This window comes from Pezoporus occidentalis, unplaced genomic scaffold (assembly GCF_034315485.1).
Source record: "Pezoporus occidentalis ecotype Australia unplaced genomic scaffold, CSIRO_AGI_Poc_V1 ctg328, whole genome shotgun sequence".
Classification (NCBI taxonomy): domain Eukaryota; kingdom Metazoa; phylum Chordata; class Aves; order Psittaciformes; family Psittacidae; genus Pezoporus; species Pezoporus occidentalis.
Genome location: NW_026915246.1, coordinates 24,156 through 42,869, shown reverse-complemented (window position 1 = coordinate 42,869; position 18,714 = coordinate 24,156). Strand labels below are relative to the sequence as shown.

General features: G+C 42.8%; 1 protein-coding gene across 1 annotated transcript; it reads left to right on the top strand.

The window, feature by feature from the left end:
• The first annotated feature begins 386 nt into the window (after positions 1-386).
• Positions 387-18,488, top strand: TOP2A (DNA topoisomerase II alpha). Its single transcript, XM_062629070.1, has 35 exons — positions 387-511; positions 765-911; positions 1,084-1,174; positions 1,613-1,676; positions 2,160-2,305; positions 2,652-2,749; positions 3,071-3,283; positions 3,489-3,662; positions 3,847-3,948; positions 4,432-4,569; positions 4,733-4,871; positions 5,144-5,301; positions 5,692-5,817; positions 6,240-6,350; positions 6,440-6,545; positions 7,209-7,318; positions 7,675-7,767; positions 8,213-8,327; positions 8,643-8,764; positions 9,350-9,498; positions 9,874-10,105; positions 10,234-10,368; positions 10,488-10,688; positions 11,255-11,450; positions 12,714-12,805; positions 13,012-13,155; positions 13,253-13,336; positions 13,846-14,037; positions 14,942-15,047; positions 15,334-15,474; positions 15,898-16,048; positions 16,184-16,245; positions 16,486-16,611; positions 17,656-17,888; positions 18,151-18,488. The coding sequence occupies exons 1-35, from the start codon at positions 479-481 to the stop codon at positions 18,298-18,300; spliced, it is 4,680 nt and encodes a 1,559-aa protein (XP_062485054.1). The 5' UTR covers positions 387-478; the 3' UTR covers positions 18,301-18,488.
• The last annotated feature ends 226 nt before the right edge of the window (positions 18,489-18,714 follow it).

Below are 18,714 nucleotides of genomic sequence, written 5' to 3'. Positions count from 1 at the left end.
TGGTCCCAGTATGGTCCCAGTGGGTCCCAGTGTGGTCCCAGTATGGTCCCAGTGGGTCCCAGTGTGGTCCCAGTGTGGTCCCAGTGTGGTCCCAGTATGGTCCCAGTATGGTCCCAGTATGGTCCCAGTGGGTCCCAGTGGGGTCCCAGTGCGGCACCAGCGCCTGCCCAGCGCGCCAACAGCGACCGGGCAGGCAGAGCCTCCAGCATCCGCGCCCTCCTATTGGCAGGTTCCCCTGCCCATCCCTCAACTCTCCCTTCTGAGTGGCTGGTTTGAACGCGCTGCTCGTTTCTGACTGGCCAGAGGGGGAAAGCTGGGGCACCGCCCATGTCACCGCCTTCCCGCCGCGATTGGCTGCGCGCAGGGGAGCCGCGGGCGCTGATTGGCGGAGGCTTTCGGCGGGCTTAAACGGAGCTTTGAAAGCCCGCGGGCCGTTGGGGCCGCCATCGCCGCCGCTCAGCCGCGCGCTGCCGCCATCATGGAGCTCCAGGAGCACCCGGCCCCCCTCAGGGTGCGTGCGGCGCCCCGAGGCCCCCTCCCGCCCCGGGGAGCCCCTTCCCCTCACTCCCGCTTCCTCCGCGCTTCCCTCCGCTCCCCCGGGCCCCCTCTTGGTCTCTCCCCGCCCCCGGTCCTCTCAGGTCCCCCGGCTCCTTCCCCTCCGTGCGCGGTCCCCTCCCCGCCTGGGCCCACTCCGTTCCCCGCCTCCGACCTGATCCCCCCCGGACCCCGCTGCCCCTCACCGCCGCTCTGTGTCCCCCGAGCAGCCCGCGGACGGGAACCTCCGCGTGCACAAGGGCGATGGCGTCAAGAAGACGCTTTCGGTGGAGCACATCTACCAGAAGAAGACGCAGCTGGAGCACATCCTGCTCCGGCCCGACACCTACATCGGCTCCGTGGAGATGGTCACCCAGGTGCGGGGTTGGGGCTAAGCCGCCCGAGCTCCTCGGTGCCAGGCATCGCTATCTGCTTATACAGCACGAAGCATTGGTTTATACAGCACAAAACGCCTGCTTTGCAGGCCCAGGGCACACAGGTGGAGGTGTTCCCAAGGACTCATGTGGGGTTTGCCTTTTTTTTTTTCAGCAAATGTGGGTTTTTGATGAGGACGTGGGCCTCAACTGCAGAGACGTGACCTTTGTGCCTGGCTTGTACAAGATCTTTGACGAGATTCTAGGTAAGGAGACCTGTCTGTTGAGTCAGTGGTTGATGGTTGATTAATGGGTGCTGAATGTCTAATAAACAGCTAAAAAATGCAAGTCTACTTTTATCTGGTTGCCTTGTTGAGCACCTAATGTCTGCAGCACAGTTTGATGGATGGTGGTTGCAGGGTGCGTGGTTTGTGCTTGGAGATACTGAAGTCCTTCCATTAGTTATTAGTAAGCTGTTTCGTGGGATGATGGCACACTGACAAAACTGATGTAATTCAGCCCAGACTTCTCATTTTTATGTTAACTTGTACTCATCTTTAGCTTGCAACATACTTGCATGCCAAGGTGGTTGTTAATAACATTGTATTGAGTTTTTGCATTCATTCTGCTGAAGACACTTTATCAGTTAGTAGCTTTGTCTTGCTTGACAATGCAATATAATAACAACAATCTTTCCATTCTAGTCAATGCTGCAGACAACAAGCAGAGGGATAAAAACATGACATGCATTAAAGTTACAATTGACGTGTAAGTTTTGCTTTGTTTCTGTTCATTGCTTTCCCAACATGAGTACATTGTATTTTCTCACATGGATACTGTTTAAGCTGGTGTGGCGGTGGTGGTGGTCTCTGCTGTGAGGTCAATCCAAATTAGACTAGTAATTTAACTCTGGTGAAAGGCTATTTTCTTTGCCTTGGTCTCTTAGAGTGCTGGCTTGTGAAATGACTGCTTTGTGGCTGTTTTCTACTGTGGCCATTCTCTGCCTCTCAACCTTTGTATTCTGTCACCAGGCACAAATGGAGGATTTCCGTGTGTGGTGGTCCATTTCATAAACTCTTTGGAGCTGAGTTTTTTGGTTGACTTGTTCTCCCTCTGCTGGCAGTTTCTGCACTTGCTCAGCAGAGATTTGCTTTTGATGAAATGGTGGCCTTTCCCCAGAGCTTTTGTGTGACACTTGTTTCATAGCTCAGTCATTTGCAGCCTCAAAAACACCCTTTTTCCTTTACCTAGAGAGAATAACACGATCAGCGTATGGAACAATGGGAAAGGTATTCCAGTTGTTGAACACAAAGTGGAGAAGGTCTATGTGCCTGCTCTTATCTTTGGACAGCTGCTAACATCCAGCAACTATGATGACAATGAAAAGAAAGTCACAGGTAGGGAAGACTCAAATAGATGAGCGGCCTGATGGATGAAAGTGTGTAAACCAAAATAACATTGGGAAGGGTGCCCTTGATGCAACTGAAAATGAAGTTTGGAGTCCACCAGAGAGATACCTTCATGATCTATAATAATAACAGTGCAAACGTGGAAAATTCTCTTTGAATGCTAATTGTAATTAAATATGGGTTTATAGTTGCATATAGTTGAGTTTGTAGGATATTGTTGCTTATTGCCTGTTGTTCTTTGCGCTGAAGTGGCTGAACTCCTGTTAGACTGGAATTCTTTCAGGTGGTTTTGACCAAAGGTAATAACATGAATCTGTTTTCCCTCTAATTCCAGGTGGGCGAAATGGTTATGGAGCCAAACTGTGCAACATATTTAGCACAAAATTTACTGTGGAAACAGCCTGTCGTGAATACAAAAAGCTATTCAGACAGGTATGAACCCTTCTTATTTCAGTAAGATTATACCCAAGAGTTTCCATTAAGACCCTAATTTTTTGTTTCAAAAATCCAGGTGTAACTTGCATTCAGAGCATTGTGACTAGAATAAGTTTAGCCCACAGTTACTGTACCACACAGTAAAATTCAAATGAATAATGAAATGAGCAGACATAACCAGAATCTAATTTTTAACCAGTAGGGACTTTTTTAGTTGAAAGTATCTAAAACTTGCAAATTGGCTTTCTGCTTTTAAAAACCAAGCTCTAGTGGCTCGTGTGTGTTAGACTTGCTACTTACAAAACCTCCTTTTCTCAGACTTGGACCGACAACATGGGGAAGGCTGGTGAAATGAAACTGAAGTATTTTGATGGAGAAGATTACACGTGTGTCACCTTCCAACCTGATCTGTCAAAATTCAAGATGACAATCCTTGATAAAGACATTGTAGCACTGATGTCTCGAAGAGCGTATGATATTGCTGGATCCACAAAGGATGTCAAAGTTTTCCTAAATGGACAGAGGCTGCCTGTAAGTGAGCATTTAGCAGAAACGGTAACATCTGCATTTCTCATGCCATTTAAACAGCGAGGTTTTGTTGAAGCAATTTATGTCATTACACGCAGTAAGTGGAAAATGTGCCTGAGTGGTTTCTCTACCCACTTTTCAGGAGGATATGAATTAAGTATTTATAGGAGCTGTTATAAAGGAGTTGTCTGCTTATATCTGTGTGCAGGTAAAAGGATTCCGCAGTTATGTGGACCTCTATCTGAAGGACAAAGTAGATGAAACCGGTAACACACTTAAGGTTGTCCATGAGGAAGTAAATTCTCGGTGGGAAGTGTGTTTGACTTTAAGTGAAAAAGGCTTCCAGCAAGTTAGCTTTGTCAACAGCATTGCCACTACAAAGGTAACTCTTTGGTTTTTTCAGTCAAGCTAATGCCATGTTCTTTGTCATTAGCCGTTTCAAATGTATGTATGTTAGTGAACAAGACGTTGCTGCTTCATGTTACAAAGGCTATGCATAAAGTTTGAAATCGATTTCTTTTTTTAAATGGAATTACCATCAGGTCTCTGGTCCCGTTTTCCCTTAGGGTGGCAGGCACGTTGATTACATAGCTGACCAGCTTGTGACTAAAGTCATTGAAGTTGTGAAAAAGAAGAACAAGAATGGAGTTGGAGTGAAGCCTTTTCAGGTACAGTGTCGCCAGTGGGAAGCACAACTCTAGCATTATTGCACATTGTAACTACAGCTTAATGCATTACCACATTAATTAATACATATTTCCACTGTACAGACAATATATAGAAAAATGTGCTAATTATAGAAGTGTTGTCCAGTTTAAGCCAACTAACAATCTTCCCTTTGTTTGACTGATGTGTTTTGTAATCAGAACACCATAAGTCAGTGTATCTGCACTAAAACTCAGTATCTCTTAGGTGATCCCTATTAGGCTGATCGCTGTTGGTTCCCTGACATCCCAAATCATAAAGTATTGTTCAGGAAAGTTCATTAGCTGTCCTAAATTCTTTCAGGACATCTAGGAAAATTCCAAACCGTACAGTGATAACAGCTTTTCCTCACTGTGTGGTTCTGACAGGCAGCTGTCAGAATGCACTGGCTACTGTTACTGAGAGGTGCCCGTGTAACCTGTGGTGCTTGTTGTGTTTAACCCCAGGTGAAGAACCACATGTGGATTTTCGTGAATGCCTTAATTGAAAACCCAACTTTTGACTCTCAGACTAAGGAGAACATGACTCTGCAGGCAAAGAACTTTGGCTCAACCTGTAAACTGAGTGAAAAATTTATTAAGGGTGTAAGTATTGGTATACACAATCAAGATATCTGTAAACTCCATTTTACGTTTAACGTGGCAAATACATGCTTTTGAAGTAGTGTCATGAACTAAAGTATATACCTTAAAATTCCATCACTGTTAAGGCTTTTCCAGTTGTTCAGGGTTATTTTTTGTCTTGCAGGCAATCGCCTGTGGCATTGTTGAAAGTATCCTAAACTGGGTAAAATTTAAAGCTCAGAACCTGCTGAATAAGAAATGTTCAGCTGTGAAACACACGAAGATTAAGGGTGTTCCTAAGCTGGATGATGCCAACGATGCTGGTAAGTGTTTTGCATCCTTTATAACCAGTTCCTTCAAAAACAGTTAAAACTTGTTCATTAGACAAATGAAAGAATGAAAAAAAGAAAGAAGACAGAACCTGTAATTATAGTTTATCCCCACTTGGCAGTCCCATTTACTATGTTTATCCCCATTTACTACACGCAGTGCAACAAAACCTGTATGTTGGAAGATATTCACATTCAATTTGAGCATGCAAGCTTTGATTTCACTTACTTAGGAAATTGTCTTGGTTTGTTTTTTTTCTTTTTAGGCAGCAAGAATTCTTTAGACTGTACACTTATCCTGACCGAGGGAGACTCAGCCAAAACCCTGGCTGTCTCTGGTCTAGGAGTGGTTGGTAGAGACAAATACGGAGTATTTCCACTTCGTGGGAAAATACTCAATGTCAGAGAAGCTTCTCACAAGCAGGTGAGTTGGAACATTGCTACAGTCTACATGTTAGAAGGCACATTAGTGGAATGAGTCAATATAATCTGGAACACTGGAACTCAGAGGAGCAGCATCTTAAACACCTGAATTTAGTCTCATCTTCAGCCTGCCTTGCTGGTTAAGTGGGAATATTAAGTCCTGTTCAGCACTTTGCCTGGAGAAATAGTGTTTGTATTGTGGACTATAAAATATTTGGAATTATATATAATAATTTAAGCACTGGGCTTCAGTTTAGGAATAAGTTTCTAAACAGCAAAAAACCACTGACAAGACAAAGCTCAGTCAACAGTTTGTGAATCATTTTAGACTTTCTGAGAGCTATGTTTTAAGTCTGAAAGACTGGTTTTTATTCTGTGTGGTCTTTTCCAGATTATGGAAAACGCTGAAATCAACAACATCATCAAGATTGTGGGTTTGCAATACAAAAAGAACTATGAAGATCGAGAATCTTTAAACACTCTTCGCTATGGCAAGATTATGATTATGACAGATCAGGTTAGGTTCACTCAAACTGAATATGGGGAGAAGGAAGAAAATGGCATTTTTCTTCCACTGCCATCATTGTACCAAATTCTCTGTATATATTTCATCATCCTCTATTTTAGTGGGTCATAATATCTTTTCAGCCACAAACCAGATGAAGCAGAAGGGGGAGTAGCATCACCAAATAGCCAATTACTATCTTTCAGTCTGCTGATTCAGGGTCCTTGACCCAGTCCCTTTTACTTCTTTTCACCAAGAATGTGCCTTTCCTATTTCTCTTAATTTTCAACGATTAAACAACACATGGTCACCTTGTTAGAAGTGAATGTGAATAGGGCCAGTTAGCTGGAGTTATCAAATCATTTGCTATCAGTCTAGCAATTGCCAATTCTAGCATGTCCCTGATAAAATGTCTTTTTTTCTTCTTAAATCAGGATCAGGATGGATCACATATCAAAGGTTTGCTGATTAACTTCATCCATCACAACTGGCCATCTCTTCTAAAACACAACTTTTTGGAGGAATTTATTACTCCCATCATAAAGGTAAGGGTTGGGTGGATGGGAAGGCGAATGAGGGAGGATCCATTGGTCCAAATCTGCCTCTCTTTCACAAATTACTTTATTAATTGTAGGCCTCTAAAAACAAAGAAGAAATTGCATTCTACAGCATTCCAGAATTTGAAGAATGGAAAAACAGAACACAGAACTACAATTCATGGAAAATCAAGTACTATAAAGGTTTGTAAAAAATTTAATGTGGTGAAATTAAATGACCCAATCAAGAGAATTCATCATTAAATTCAATTAGCCCTGCCTTTGCGGAAGGAGTTTTGGACTGGGTGTCCTCCATGTCTCTACCCTCCCAAGATACCCTGATTAGGAATATCTGCAACATAAATTATAAAAGTAAAGAAATAGTAACCTCCAAGTGGATAAAATATCAAAATGGAATTACAATATTTGTAGGTAACCATTCTTTCACCCCTCTTGGGCAATTATCCTCAGCTTTATGTGCTGTTTTCCATAGCACAGTTCTTGTGTACTGTTAGCACTGTAAGGTAAGTAATCACCCATTGCTTAATACCAATAAGAAAGTTGCCAGCTGGTGGATATGAGGAATTGTTTCCAATCTGCAGTTAATACCTGCAGATATCTACAGGAGTTACAGACAAAACCCAAAGGTACAGCATGCAACTGCTCACCAGTCTGCAATTCTTGTGATATTTTGTGGTACATTACACCTCATTTTAAAGTAACTTAAGTTTTCAATAAGTCCTTTTCATGCTGTGCATTTTAATGACATATCACAGACGTATCACTAGGCATAGCAAAAATACTCCTTTGAACTACAACTTGATTTAAGCAAGAATTGACTAGGATTAACTAATACTGTCTCTGCAGGTTTGGGTACCAGCACATCGAAGGAGGCTAAAGAATACTTTGCAGATATGGCTAAACATCGAATTGGCTTCAAATACACTGGGCCTGAAGATGATGCTGCGATCACCCTGGTAACTACTAGCACTTGATTTAACTGCTGACTTAATACCTTTGGTATTTTACTGCTTTGAGTGCTGTGTATTTTTCTTAAAATGCTCATAGAGGCCTTTGGGCTTGAGACAATCTCTTTGTTGTCAAGGCTACAGCTTTAGTCTAACCAGTAGAAGCAAATCTGTCCACAGACCTCAGGCCAGGAATACCCTTTTAATGATGGGTTTTAAATATAGCTCAGAACAAGCTAATCACTACAAACCAATTGATATTTTCAGACACAACAGTAAATATTCCTTTAACATTTTTCTGCATGTTCTGCTGCAGTTTTCTCCTGGGTCAGACCTTGAGTTACTTTTCATTTTGTAATATACAGGCCTTTAGCAAGAAGAAGGTAGAGGAGCGAAAGGAGTGGCTGACTAATTTCATGGAGGATAGAAGACAACGGAAGCTGCATGGCCTGCCAGAGGTAGAAGGTTTACATATATCAGTAAACTGGTTTCCTGTCTCTCCCTGAGGCTGTTCTCAGCTTCATTCTGGCACATCAGAGCTGCATACAGCTTGGATTTGGAGAGTCAGTCGCTGGATTATGGGACAGCTGAAATGTTTTGGGATTTTGCAGAGCAGCTGCTTCTCTCATCTTATCAGCATGGCCTCACTGTCAGTTGTCCAACAGTTAATTTTTAACCCTTAACCTTCCAAATTACTTTATCAATAGGGAAATGATAACTCCAGCAGGACTGTGTGAGATCTTTATTTCTCAAACATCATGGGCCATGCTAAGGATTTCAGCACTTGAGCTGTGTCTACCTAGTTGTACAAGGAGCTTCCATTCTATTGAAGCTAGCCAGGTGTGATTTCCAGCAGATTAGACCTTGTTAAAATTAAGGCAATCTTGCACCTGTTTTTCTTAGGAATACCTATACGGGAAAAACACTACTTACCTGACATACAACAACTTCATCAACAAGGAGCTAGTGCTGTTCTCAAACTCAGATAATGAAAGATCAATCCCGTCGCTGGTTGATGGTAAGTTATTTCAAGGTAGTGATACTGCACAGTGCCTTCCCCAGAACTTAATAAATGGGTGTTTGTGTGTCATGTCATGTCAGTCTGTGAACCTGCTGAGTTTTCAGGATCAATGCTCTGAAGTTGGTTTTCTGCTACCCAAGTTTTTAACCTATGGATTGAATGCCTTGTCTGTTTTATAGTATTCATTGCAAGTACCTTACTCTCTGGGTGCAGAATCTTTAGGTGCTCAAGTAGTTCTTGGTCTCTAGAGAGCAGATGCAAAGTGAAACACATTGTACATTCTAACCACAAGGTCTTTTCTTTTTTATACAGGTTTGAAGCCAGGTCAAAGGAAAGTTCTATTCACGTGTTTCAAACGAAATGATAAGCGGGAGGTGAAGGTTGCTCAGCTGGCTGGTTCTGTAGCTGAGATGTCCTCATACCATCACGGTGAAGTAAGAACCTGGCCTGGTTAGGCAAAATGCATTTTAAACGAAAGGCAAAAAAAGCCCCTCTGTTGACTTGACAGCTAAGTTGACTAGAGCAGAATTAGATGTTTGAGTATAAACAAAGCCAAGTGGCTGTATATCCTTTATTAATTATTCATTATTAAGTTAATGTGAGATTGGTCAGTCTGCCTGTCCTACCTAGATTTCATGGGACTATATTTCATTCAAAAAGTAGAGCAAGAAAAACCCACTTTATTTGTGCTAGATTTAGGCAGATGTTAATAGCCTTTATACCTTGGTAAGGAGAAGTTAAGCACTAAAACAAGCTTCCCTTTGGCGATTGACAGAATCTTTCATTGGAGGTTTCAAGGACAGGTAGATAGCAATATATCTGTGAGTCACTGGATTACATCCCGTCACCCAGGTTAGATAGATGGTCTTGAGATGCTCTTTCAGTGGGTTTCCTCCAGTATTATATTAGTGGATTTTATCCTCTATGTCAGTTTTGATCTTGGTGTCAATTTTACCTTTAACTTTCTCCATTCAGTGAAGAATTCTGCATTCTTAGCTTTGAACTTTCCTTTACTGCAGGCATCATTGATGATGACTATTATTAACTTAGCTCAGAACTTTGTGGGCAGTAACAACCTCAACTTGCTACAGCCAATTGGTCAGTTTGGCACGAGGCTGCATGGTGGGAAAGACTCTGCCAGTCCTCGATACATCTTCACAATGCTCAGGTCAGCATTAAAGATTTCTTACTGTTTTAAATATTATTAGCATGTTGCAGGGCTCAAAATTGAAGTTACTTTTTCCCTTTGAAACTTTGGGCTACTTGCATACTCAAAAGCAACAACTGAAGTGAGAGTTGGATGCTAGGTTCTGATATGTAAACTTGGTTATCATAGAATCATTTAGGTTGGAAAAGACTTCTAAGATCATGAAGTCCAAGCCTGAACTTCGAACTGACAAGTCCATCGCTAAACTGTGTCCCTAATCATCCCAGAGAACAGAAAGGCATGGCAGAGAATACGGAGATAGGAGTGAAAACAAAGGGGTAAATTTGAGTAGGATAATAATGAGAATTTGGGCTTAAAATGTTTTTTCTATTCTAGTCCACTAGCACGGCTGGTGTTCCCACCAATGGATGACCATGTCCTGAGGTTCCTGTATGATGATAATCAACGTGTGGAGCCAGAGTGGTATATGCCTATCATTCCAATGGTGCTGATAAATGGGGCGGAAGGAATTGGGACTGGCTGGTCCTGTAAGATCCCCAACTTTGATATTAGGGAAGTTGTGAACAATATCCGTCGCCTAATGGATGGAGAAGAGCCATTGCCAATGGTAAATAATGCATTTAAAAACCAAGGCCTCACTTGTCAGTTCATTCAGCACTTTGGAGCATTTCAAGCAAGTGCTTCAAAACTTGAAACATCAACACAGAACTGAACCTGGTGTTCTTCTCTGCTTAGCTTCCTAGTTACAAGAATTTCAAAGGCACAATAGATGAGCTGGGACCTAATCAGTATGTGATAAGTGGCGAAGTGTCTATCCTTAATTCTACAACCATTGAGATCACGGAACTGCCTGTCAGAACTTGGACACAGGTAATAAGCAGTGAATTTGCCCCAGGAATGGATAATTTGCCTTGTAAAACAAAAGTGATTAGTTTTGGAGCTTTTCATCTCCACAGAAAACATGGGTCTGACTTTGACTCTTTTCTCAGACTTACAAGGAGCAAGTTCTGGAGCCAATGTTGAATGGGACTGAGAAGACACCCCCACTGATCACAGACTATAAAGAATATCACACAGATACAACAGTGAAGTTTATAGTGAAGATGACTGAAGAAAAACTAGCAGAAGTTAAAGCAGCAGGGGTGCATAAGGTCTTCAAACTCCAAACAAGTTTAACATGCAACTCCATGGTATGTAATAGATTTTGCTGAAGAAAGTCCTTGGTTTAACTCAGACTGTGAAAACAGCTGCCTGTAACAAAAATCCTCTTTGCAGTAACCTATTCACTTTGATCCTTTTTTTTTTCTGCTGTTACTGGGTTTAAATCTGCTTTCTAAATATACCTTCAAAAGGTCAAGAGGCTGGCTTGGGAGTGGGCTCAGAGTGGTATAGTTTTGCCTGAAGGAGTCAAAGTGATCTGAAATCACACAGTTTACAGAAACCTTTGTAGTGACAACAGCACTGCCACTTGAATGTCTGGATTCTGACAATGTGTGAAGCTTGATGCAAGACGTTTATCTTACAGATAGCTTGAAGATTCGAGTAACCTTCACCCTACTGTGTGCTTTCAAGAACTTTCATATTCTAAAATAGTCTCTGCTGCTGGGCTTGCAAGCTGCAATCGTATCTAAAGCAACACAAAGGTTTTATAACCTGTTGGCTAATAATTCAATTGCACTGTCACACCTGTGTTATAGGTACTTCTCAGTGGCTCTGGAAATCAGTTTTATCATAACACTCGTGTTCTTTCATCTAGGTTCTTTTTGACCATGTTGGCTTTCTCAAGAAGTACGACTCTCCCCAAGACATTCTCAAAGAGTTCTTTGAACTCAGACTCCGATATTACAATTTGAGGAAGGAATGGCTGATTGGAATGTTGGGTGCTGAGTCCGCAAAGCTGAGCAACCAGGCTCGGTTCATCCTGGAGAAAATAGACGGCAAAATTGTCATCGGTATGTATTGTTCTTGGGTACTTGGTTGATGAAATGGGGAGAACCAGGTGCTCCCTTGAGTTCTGTCAGCACCCCCTCAGCCCTGGACTGGCTCTTAACAAACAACACCAGAGCTTATCTTTCTGTTCCAGTAACATGCAAGAGGAAAATGCTTCACAGAGTATCCTTGGTCTGTACAGCATTACGCACAGGATACTCGTGCAGCTTTCCTACTGTGTGTTTGACACTATTTTGAGAATAGAATTCTTTTTAATTGTTTTAGTTATAATCCCTATGCATTTCTGATTCAGAATAAGAGTAAAGTACTGGTGGGGTTAAAAGGAGAGGTAGTGTGTTCTGTTTAAATGCATACTTAAGGTGTGTTACCTTTGTGAACCTTTGCAAAAGTATTCCAAATCATGTTCTCAGTGGACTGGGATTTCAAACTCAGGAGATACTCAAGTTAGCAGCATCTGAGAATCATGAGCTAGGAAAAGAAACAGATCTTTGTTCCCAGCATTCAGATTTTTTAATCAACTTTTCCACCTCAGTCTAAAAGGCAAGTCTGTATTTCACTTGCATTCCTGGAGGACTCAGCTAGACAAAGTGTCATAAGATGCTTTGTGGTTTGTATCTGAAGGCAGCCCCATAATCCCAATAGCCTGTGTCTGTCTGACTTGACTCGGGAAGAGAAATAATTCCCTTGAAATGCATTTTCTTGGGGTTTTGTAATAAGTAGTTCCAAGGCTGACAGAGCTGGTTTCATTTGTATTTGTGTCTCACGGTTGATTGCTTCTGATACCTTAAAAAGGAACAAATTCCAGCTGAAGCAGTTCCAGTGGTTGGGGCACTTAAGAGCATAAATTTCCCAGCTGATGTCTAATGAGGTAGAAGCTACACCAAAGCCTTTGGAGTGCTATCAGGGCTTTTTTTCCTCCACCTGCCTATTACCATGAAGCCTTTTTGATACCATCACACCTCTTTTTCCAAGTTCAAAAACTACTGAGGGCAGAGGAAATGCATGTATGGAAATGAAGAAGAAAAATATTTACAGTGCTCTGGCAGGAGTTCCTGGCAGGTTTAGGAGCAATGCTGACCTGACAAATCACCTGCTAAGTAGGAACATTTTAGGTGTTATTTCAGGCTCTTCCACATGTCCCACCTCCCATAAGGAAAGGCTGGTTTAGAGCCCGATAGGATGCTGAGCTGCTAGAACCATGGGATGCTACAGACCAGTGACTGACAGTGGTCACTAACTGACAATCCTGAACTGACTGTTTACAGAAAACAAACCCAAGAAAGAGCTGATTCAAGTTCTTATCCAGAGAGGGTATGAATCTGATCCAGTGAAGGCTTGGAAGGAGTCGCAGAACAAGGTAATGCTTCAGTCATCCTCTCTAAATAGATCCCAATTAGCCCATCTTGAAGCTTCTTAATTCATGTGAAGAAGCCCAAGTTGCTTTTTGCCTAGGACACCACAAGCCCATGGAGTTACCTGTGATGCAGACCAGATTTGATCAACTGCCCTACCCTTGTATGTCACTGCATTTATTGACAGTATTTGTTTTAAATCCACATTCAGGAAGAAGAGGGGGAGGAGGAGGAGGAGAGTGACAAGGAATCGGCTGCAGGTACTGGACCGGACTTCAACTATCTGCTTAACATGCCTCTTTGGTATCTGACTAAAGAGAAGAAAGATGAGCTGTGTAAGCAGAGAGATAACAAAGTAAGTGACTTCCTTTTTTTTGTAAAAGCATTGTCACGTATTTTTTTGATTGTGGATTAAAATGTGACTAATGACTACCAACTGTGATTCCCTTTAGGAAAAGGAGCTGGAGAACCTGAAGTGCAAGAGTCCCTCTGATCTGTGGAAGGAAGACCTTGCTGTCTTTGTTGAAGAACTTGATGTATGTCAATGTTCAGTGCAGACAACTGACTCCCTCATAGTCTTAGCCACCAGCTCTTTATTGACTTTTTTGTCGTAACAAGGAGACTAAAAATAACTCCTATGTCTTGCACTGTCTTGCAGTCACTATGGAGAATGAAAGCTTTTTTCACCTTCCTAGCTTGAGTAGGAGCACGACAGCTCTGGGTCAGGGAGTCAAAACACAAAGGTGGATGAGGGAGGGACGAGCTGGACTTTACTGAACAGAGCCTGAACTGTGGGCAGGTGTCTGTGCACCATCACACCTGGTCACTGCCTTTGTCTCTCCTTACTCCCCAAGTAACTACATCTCTGGCTTAAATCATTGAGCAAATCTGCAGATTCCGAGGGTGGGAAACTTCATTTAAACTGATGGTAGGAAGTGTATCAGCAAGTACAGAGTCCTCCATTGCAGTCTGTGATGATTTGTTCAGGAGTACATCGTTTCTTTTGTGTTCTCATGGTTGTCTTATTTTAAACTCGCCTCTGCAGGCAGTGGAAGCCAAGCAAAGGCAGGATGAGATGGCAGGCTTTGTTGGGAAACCTTTAAAAGCAAAAGGAGGGAAAGTGAAGAAGGCACAACTGCCAGAAGTAATGCCATCTCCTCATGGCGAAAGGGTTGTACCTCGGATAACTGCAGAGATGAAGGCAGAGGCAGAGAAGAGAAGTAAAAAGAAAATTAAGGTAACAAGGAGCATTCTGCTTAATCTTCCTTTACATCCCCATCAATACAGTCCTAAAGAAATGCAAGTTGTTAGCTGAACTTGTCCTGCTGAAGCAGCTATTCAGGGAAAAGGACAGGACTCTAACACATGGGGAACACTGGAAATGGATGTTTCTTAGCCTGAAGGAGAACAAATATGCTAACAGATCAGGAGATGGCTTAGAGGGAAATCTTTTGGCAAGAGCGTATGTCACAGTGTCAGAGATGGGTTGGTAGCTTAGAAATTAAAAGGCAGATGCAAGTAAAGTTGTCCTAGGTGCCTTGGGCATTTTATAAATCCCCTAGCAGGCAGGAAGCACAGCTAGTAAATTCACTTCTCTAGAACAGTCTCTGCATTTCCAGTAATACTTTCAGCCACTTCATGCCATTATTGTTTTCAATATTGAGGAGATAAAGACTGAATTCTTTATATAGAGCTAATTGTGCCATTCAGCCATTTGCGACATAGAAAATTAAAATAGCCCTTCACCTGTTTTGACCTGGAGCCAGGCAGGGCTCCTTTCCTACAGATGCTTCCATTGAACAGATTTTCCACATAACCTGCACTGTTGTTTTTCACCCACCCTGTTCAATTCTGCGTCCTCAACACACCCCAGAGCCAGACCAGCAGCACACAAAGGCGATACCAAAAATGCACTCAGAGTGGGGGCAAAGTTCCTGTTTTTGTTAATGGGTGAATTTTGCACTGAAGTCACCAGCTCTGGGCACAGATCATGTCCTATTTACTTGTAATCATTTTTACACACAATTTGGTTCACCAGCTTTTGTACATCTCAAATAAGCAGCTCCTTTCTGCATTACCCTGTGTTGCCTCTCCTGTGTGAGCTGACTTGCTTTCTATTTGATATCTGCTTGTATCTTCAGACTGAAAAAAATGAATGTGATGAGAATCAAGAAGAAAGCCCATCAGGGGACAAAGAGCCTTCAGGCCTTAAGCAGAGATTAGCACAGAAGCTTAAGACTGAGCAAGGTAAATGCTTCTGTGCGTCGCTGCATCAATGGAAAATGAGGGGAAGGGTTGTACATTTGGTTATCTGACCTCTTCCTAAAGTGATGAGTAATATCTAGGATCACTATTCTTGGAAAAACGAGCTGTGAAAGTGATCCTGGATAACAGGCAGGGTAAGACTGCTGTTTCTCTTCAGTATTTAAGGTAGAATCCTCTGAATTTAGTGATGTATCTCTAAGTTGAGCTTGAACTACGGCGCCTGAAGCCCATGTGGAAGTTGGTTCATCCTGCCTCCAATATTTTTCAGGTGGTAAGAGACAGGCCACGCTACCATTTAAGCCATTAAAGAAAGGGAAGAAACGAAACCCTTGGTCTGACTCAGGGTCTGATTCAGAGAATGATTTTGAAGTGCCTCCTAAAAGAGAGAGAGTGGTTCGCCAAGCAGCAGGTGAGTGCAACACAAATGAAGGGTGGTCTGTGAAGGAGAAAATTGAACAGGCTCTTCAGAGAGCTCCCAGAGCCTGAGATCTCGGTCAGAAATCATTTTTAAGAGGTTTGTTTATTATACTAGAGAGAAGAAGTAAATATTTCTACCATTTAAGCAAATTTTCACCATGCTTTTCAAGGAAAAGCAGAAGTGGGCAGCAAGAGAAATAGGTCATTTGCTTTAATTACACAAGTGTTTGGCAAATCAAGTATGCTGTTGGTGAGCGGGTGCAGAATACACCTGTGATTTGGAGTCTTCTCACTGGCAGTCTCTGCTTGGGTTTATTCAGATCTGTATTTTTTAATAACTGCAGCTAAAATAAGGAAAAGGAAACTGAGTTTCATGTTGCCAAATGTGTAAAATACATCTGTGTCATTTCACCAGCCAAAGTCAAGACCGTAATCAGTTCGGACTCGGATTCAGATCCCTCCAGGTCAGATGAGGAGTTTAAATTTCAGGCCAGCAGTGAAGGCAACACTGAATCGGATACAGACTCCAAAGAAAAACCCCCTTCCAAGCCCAGAGCTGCTCCAAAGTGAGTGTTTCTCTGCATAGTCGCTGGAAATTAGTTGTGTTTCTAGTGTGACTGCTCTATAGATATTAATAGCTCATTTTCTTCAGTGTACCTTTTTAGCACATTGTAAAAATACTTTGGGGTCTTGTGTTCTAGGGGAACCACTGAAAAAGCAGCTGAAGCTCCCAAGCAAAAGCCAGTGCAAAGCACTATCCCTGGTGAGTACCAGACCTTCCAAACCTCCATGCTTTACCTATAACTCCATGAGAGGGCACTGATGTGGTACAAGGTGGTTTCAGGGCACCAGACTTCTTGTCCATTTCCAACTTGGACTTGGGATAAATCCAGTTTGAATAGTTGTGCTTTTTATAGAGTGGGTTAAGCCAATTTTCTTCTGCTGTAATGTTTATAGATAAAATTTGACTGCTTCAGACTTGCTTTCTGTTTTCTTTATTCAGCTCAAGTTCGGGATGTTGCTGATGAAAATGAGAGTCAAGCTGCTGCAGCTTCTTCTGCCTCTGTGCCTCACAGCAAGGCTGTAGCTAAAAAACCTGCTGCAGCTAAGAAGGCCGGGGCCACTAAGGGTAAGAAGTTTACCTTAGTGACCTTTCTAGATGAACAAGTATTTTTCCTGTGGGAAACCAGTCTGAGTGATTTTGAGGCATTCAGAGGCCCAAATAACTTGAGTTTTCACTTCAAAAAGATCTGAGGTTTGTGGCAAAGATTTCCTGGTTGTCATTTTTAAAGAAGTCTGTTTCCAAGCAGATCATGCTTGAGTTTATCTCAGACATGCTTGAAGGGAGTGAATTTTAGTTTGGGAACAGGAAAAGTGAATGCTTCCTACGGTGCTATGTAATACTTGGCAGAAACAATCCGAGTGGAATTTGTGTCTTGCAGTCAGTGTTCTACTTCATGTCTTTTTGGGAAGAAAGCAGCGTGGTAGCTCACTTCCCAGGAAGAAGCCAAGCTGCTTTGGGGTAGCTTGAACTATTTAGTGCTAGCTCAACCCCATAAATCTACCACATTTGATTCAGGGTTTTTTTAGGTGCCCAATCTGTGTCAAACTTGAAGAGTTGTTTTGCATATCCCATCACGAGCTGGTTTTGATCCCAGCAGTGAAATAGCATGTTACTTGACAGCAAAATAGCTGTTTCTTCCGCTCCTAAATTGAGAAAGCCTATTATCGCTCAGAAGTGGCCTGCTCATTTCAGCTCAGCTTGGAGCTGGGCTTCAAAATGCTGTTTAAAAAATGTAGGTAAGGAAGAACTCTACCAGAAAGGGTTTAGTGTAGACAGGAAATTCATTCCTTCCTTTGCAGAACTTTTGAAGGTGTGAGATTGGTGACACAGCCTTGAGAGTTGAGGCCTTTTCAACCTGGAATAGCCTGCAAATTGCTTTGGGTGCATTTTAATTTGATCTTCTAAATGCAGTGGCACTGAGCAGATAAACCCCTTCATTTCCCCTCATCTTGGTAAAGAGTGATCATTCTAGAAAACCATGCTTCAAAATTAGACAACCAGCGCAGCCTCACAGCGTAGTGCAGAGCGTGTTTGTGTTGGAAGTCACTCACAGGCTGTGAAGGAGAAGAGAGGCAGCAGAGCAAGGGTTTAAACACAGCTCTCTTTCAGATAACCAGCCATCCATCATGGATATTCTCACCAAGAAAAAGGCTGCACCCAAAGCTACCAAGACAGCAGCAAAGGAGGGATCCCTGGACTCTGAGGCCGCAGCAGTGGGTGACAAGAAGCCTGTGCAGACCAAGGGGCGGAAAGTCGTCAAAAGGCAGCTGACTGCTTTGATTTCGGATTCGGATTCTGAGTCAGATTTTGGCTCCAAGCCTTCCAAATCAGTCGCAGCAAAGGTCTGTGCTCCACCACCCGTTAGGGCTGAGGGGGTACCATAGAGAGTGGCAGGAAAAGTGTGGTAGAGGTAGAACCTCCCGTATGACAGCCCGGGGGTGCAGGGAGGGGTGGGCAAGAAGCAGGGTTATCCCAGGCTGTTGGTTTGGTCTCATCAGCCCAACCATCCCTTTCCCTGACACAGTGGGGTGTTAAGGGCTAATTGAGCCTTCCCTGTTTCTGCTCAGAGTCCTGAGTCACTTCTTGACCATCCTTTCCCTGCAGAAACCCAAGCCAGAGGACGACGACAGCTTTACCATTGATCCCAGTGCTCGTGGAGGCAGCCCCATCGCAGCCGTGCCCCGTGGCAGGCCCGGGCGTCTCAAGAAGCCAGTCCAGTACCTGGAGGAGTCAGAGGAGGACGACTCGTTTTGAATTAGGAAGAAGAGTTTCAAAGTGCTGAACCCATCAGCAGAGCTCTGGACATGCTCTCGCCAAAGAACATCCTTATCTTGGTGTAGTGAATACTTCCACTGAGTTTAAAGCTAGTTTAAATGTGTTGGTGTAAGTGAATATCTCTCTGTTTTTCTTGGGTTTAAAGAACTTTGAGTTGTTTAAACAGGACCCCCACCCCCCTTTCCCCCTTTCTTGGGAACGCTGGAGCCACACACCCAGCTGGTGCTGATGCCCTTCCCTCCTCTTACCTGTTAGTAGCTGGAATCCTTTGACAACTCAGTTGTCATTTTAATGTTCATCTATACTTTAGAACAGATCAAATCCTTTTTAAGTACCCTCTTGCATAGACACCTTCCATTTTAGAGACCTTAATAATAAGATTCACAACCATAG

Coding starts and splice junctions, on each gene's coding strand:
- TOP2A (XM_062629070.1), top strand. CDS start 479: ATGGAGCTCCAGGAGCACCCGGCCCCCCTCAGG. Junction 8,328..8,642: donor AATCCCGTCGCTGGTTGATG/GTAAGTTATTTC, acceptor TTTTTTATACAG/GTTTGAAGCCAGGTCAAAGG. Junction 10,106..10,233: donor GAGAAGAGCCATTGCCAATG/GTAAATAATGCA, acceptor TTCTCTGCTTAG/CTTCCTAGTTACAAGAATTT.